Consider the following 4358-nt stretch of genomic DNA (forward strand, 5'->3'; position numbering starts at 1 on the left):
TGCACATGGGTTTACTCAGATTCCGGGTCTCGACTATTCTCTTACCTTCAGTCCTGTTGTTAAAGCATCAACCGTAGGATTATAATGTCTCTCGTTGTGTTGAGTAAATGGTCTCTACATCAATTAGATGTTAAAAATGCTTTCTTAAATGGTTTTCACGGAGCAACCATCGAAACATGTTGGTCCCTTTTGGGTCTACAAGATGTGTATAACAGTTTGTAGAATGGGGGGGATGAATAGAAACACAGTATTTTCAAATTTAAAATATATATTGATAAGAGAAGATCAATACAGATTTTACAGATTGTTTGCGGAAAGATAAGGTAAGAAAAACCTATCTAAACAATCTAAAGTTTACACACTTAATCTTAGCAAATAAGAAAAGATTTACTGTTTAAAGAAATAGAAGAAAGTAAAATCTATCTGGGAGAGAACTTGTTTATAATACAATAAAAGAGATTCTAACTTGCTCTTGAAAATGAGCGTATTTGTTCTTAGATGTGTGTTCTTTTACTTAAGCGTAAGAAAACTCAAGGTAAGATTTTTTTAGGTATCTCTGCATGGAGAATTCAGGGTTGTTCCTTAGCATGTTAAATATGATATTTTGAATAGTCCCCCAAAATTTTGAGGCCCAAACTTAATTGTGTTTAGGGTCTTTTATCGACCTATGTAAAATTATAGCCGAAATTATTTAGGTTCAAATTATAATTTTTTGGTTTTAGGTTCAAATTATTAATGGTTTAGGTTTTGGTTCAGATTGTTAATCGTTTTAGGTTTAGCCCATTTTTGTTCTTAACATATATTCTCTGTTATCTCATTTATACAATGCAATCAAAAGTTTTAGATGTAACAGAGCCTTTAAAACGATTGGAACGTCCCTGATGGAGATAAAACACATCTATTTATACCCGTTGCATTAAATGCACATTTAATGCATTATGGTAGGGTTAGAACGTGTGTTAAGCCTTAAGAGGAAGGTTTGTCCTTTGCTACAGTGAATAGTACAAAAGCCTATTCATGAGCAGACATCCTTTCATAAAGTTGGTGGGTAATAGAGTCAACTAGTCGGCTCCATACCGTACTAACGTTTAGAAAGGGTATGAGTTTTTCCTTTGTATGTATAAGGACAAGACAACAAGAATCGTGTTTAACAAGCTTCTTTTGATCGCTAAATGCTGGAATAACCTGAAGATCTCTTCAGCATTCTATGAGGCTTAGGCAGTCTTCACACATATGTAGACAGACTTATAATCATTGAATACCGCTTCAGATCATGTACTCGTCAGCTTCTAATCTTCAGTTTCAGTCTTTGACTTTAGCTGAAGGTTCTTTGGTGTGAGTGTTGTCTTCTTAAAGTATCGCTGTCACTGATTGAATTTACAATACAAGCTCTTCAGCGATCACTGAACAGACTTAGTGAAGATCGCTGGAACTGAGATAACAGAAACATAAATACTTCGCATAAGGAAAAAAAGATTATCATCAAATCACTGAGAGAGATGATCAACAAAACCTCGTTTTCTTGATCATGTTTGTCAGTTAAAGAAGGCATTGTATGGTTTAAAGCAGGCCCCACGGGCCTGGTTTTGTCGTCTCAGCACCCTTCTTCAACGCCTGGGGTTTGTATGTAGTCAGGCAGACACGTCTTTGTTTGTTTATCAACATGGGTCGTGTACGATCTATTTATTGGCATATGTTGATGATCTAATCCTTGCAGGTACTGATTCGGAGACCATACGACGCTTAATTTTTGCTCTTAGTAAGGCATTTGCAATCAAAGATTTGGGTCATCTCAACTACTTTCTTGGTCTAGAGGTTACACATGATGAAACTGGTTTACTCTTAAGTCAGGCCAAATATGCCCATGATGTCCTCACACGGGCTATAATGCTTGATGCTAAAGCTGTCGCCACACTCTTATCTACTACTACTGCTTTCTCTCCAGTAAAGATGATCTCTTTCACGACCCCACTTCATATCGTTCTCTAGTTGGGGCCTTTCAATATCATGCTTTCTTCCCTGCCCCTATACTTAACTTAAGAATCCAAAAGTGACTTATCTCCTAACTAGCTTGCTACCCGGGAAGCTCCTCTTAGGAGCCCCTACAAAAAAAATCAAGCTTACTAATTGGCTTAACACATGTTGTCCCTAACCTTGTAACTTCAGCGAAATCTGCCAATTCTGCTTCCCAATTCTCATCACGTAGTTGGCTTAACGCATACACCTCGGAATATACCGCTTCTTATGCTTGTGCCTATTTTACCTCTGATGAGTATGGGTCTATTGCCCCGACAGTGGGGCCTTACGGGGAAGGCCCCAGCCCAATAGGAACAACATACTCCCCACTTCAAGTGCACCTTTGTATCGACTAAATCACTCTAAGGATCTAATCGGTGGAGCCGATGAACCACACAAACACCCTTCTATCTCTAGCAGGTCTGTTGCTCACGTGACCGACAGTGATAGATCTGTATCTCACAATTACCCGCCGAAAATTGTCTTATACAATTAATCACATGAGTCAATTCCTTCATGCTCCAACGTCTGATCACTTTCAGGCCGTAAAAGATATTCTTCGGTACGTAAAAGGCAAACTTTCGTATGGTCTATCTTTCCGTCATTCATCTAAACCATCACTGATTGGTTATTTAGACGCCGATTGGGCTCGTTGTCTTGAAACTCCACGTTCTACATATGGTTATTCGATTTTTCTTGGCGGTAATCTTGTTTCGTGGAGTGCCAAGAAACAACCTACGGTATCACGATCGAGTTGTGAATATGAGTATCAGGCAATAGCTAACACTGCTGCGAAAATAGTATGGGCTACGTATCTTCTTCGGGAGCTTCATGTCTTGCGTCCTAATCGTCCTACTATTCTTTGTGATAACCGGAGTGCTTTTTTTCTTAGCCAAAATCTTGTCTCACATAAACAAGCCAAGCATATTGACCTCGATTATCATTTTGTTCATGAGCTCATCTCTTCCGGCAAGCTTTATACTCCCTATGTTCCATCCAAGCTCCAACTGGCGATATATTCGTTAAGAGTCTTCCTAGACCTCTGTTTGAGCATTTTCGACGCAACTTGGGTGTTGGTCCTCCGTCGTCTCGCTTGAAGGGAGCGGGGTATTACGAATGTCTCTCAAAATTAAAGTAATATTGAGTTTCCTTTAAAAAAGGATATTGTTGTAACTGTTTCCCAATTTTTCTATCTTCCTTGTATTATTTATAGGGTAATATATCATAATTCAGTGTGAGGTGCATATTATAATATTCTACAATTAATAATCATTTTTAAGAAGGATATATGGTGTGTTATAGACGGTTTTTGAATTCCTAATCAGTTTTAGATTCCTAATGAAACTTTTTTGTATATATATATTGTAACGCCCCAACCCACACATTGCATGTAACACATATATTTCATACCAAAGAAATACATATTCATATACGTCCGGGTCCCATAGTACAAGAAACTATCATGACCAAATACAGGGTCCAAAAATTCAAAATACAATCTTGTATTAAACAACAAAACTAATCATCAGAAGCAATTCCTCATCCAAAATGCATTTAAGAAAAACATTAAATATTTTCCTTTCCTTTACCTTCTACACCTCCTGCAATACACATTTTAAAATCACAAAAACGAGGGTTAGACTGAAAAGTCTAGTGAGTTACCCTAATCATGTAATTGTAGGGTGAAGAATCACCAAAACCTTTATAAAACAACTATTCATATATATAACAAATATATGAATACGCAAGTAGGTAAAATCAAATCATTTTCCACTTTCAAGCTAACCACGTAGCTATACAAATTCCATACCTTCGAATCAATCAGGTTGCATTTAATGTCACTTTTAAACCTTTTCTTATCAAACGAGGTTTAAACAAAGATTCAGGCCAAACCTGCCGTTTCCTTCTCAATAACATCCAGACTATGATTTCCAATAAGAACCTTGATCCTAAATCTTTAAATCACAAAGAAATAAAGATTTCAGACCACGGTAGTCTTAGGGGATATAATAGAAAGAGTTATATAATACCACACACAGACAATGCCGCCCTTATAACAAATATACATCTCTCCTTGATATGCCACCTTATATCAAATGGACACCTCTCCTTGATATGCCACCCTTATCACTTTATCAAAATATTTATAAAATAATTCCGATAGACCGCAGTCATTGGAATTGTTATCAGTTTGAAAAAATTTATATCAAAACTTAATTTTTATGATAAGATAATAATTTCTTTTTAAAACATGACATCATCTCAAATCCGGTCAACAAATCCAGTCAACAAGTTCGGTCAACAATCGTCCGGTTTAAATACTTGGAATAAAATTCACTTTG

General features: G+C 36.7%; 1 protein-coding gene across 1 annotated transcript; it reads left to right on the top strand.

Annotated features, from left to right (window-relative positions):
* Nucleotides 1–498: 498 nt before the first annotated feature.
* LOC112529082 (uncharacterized mitochondrial protein AtMg00810-like) lies at nt 499–3113 on the top strand. Its single transcript, XM_025140157.1, has 3 exons — nt 499–535; nt 1718–1944; nt 2559–3113. Exons 1-3 carry the CDS (start codon nt 499–501, stop codon nt 3111–3113), a joined length of 819 nt encoding a protein of 272 aa, XP_024995925.1.
* The last annotated feature ends 1245 nt before the right edge of the window (nt 3114–4358 follow it).

This window comes from Cynara cardunculus (assembly GCF_001531365.2).
Source record: "Cynara cardunculus var. scolymus isolate 2C chromosome LG 16, CcrdV1, whole genome shotgun sequence".
Classification (NCBI taxonomy): Eukaryota; Viridiplantae; Streptophyta; class Magnoliopsida; order Asterales; family Asteraceae; genus Cynara; species Cynara cardunculus.

Coding starts and splice junctions, on each gene's coding strand:
- LOC112529082 (XM_025140157.1), top strand. CDS start 499: ATGTGTGTTCTTTTACTTAAGCGTAAGAAAACTCAAG. Junction 536..1,717: donor TAAGCGTAAGAAAACTCAAG/GTAAGATTTTTT, acceptor TAATCCTTGCAG/GTACTGATTCGGAGACCATA. Junction 1,945..2,558: donor CTACTACTGCTTTCTCTCCA/GTAAAGATGATC, acceptor GATCACTTTCAG/GCCGTAAAAGATATTCTTCG.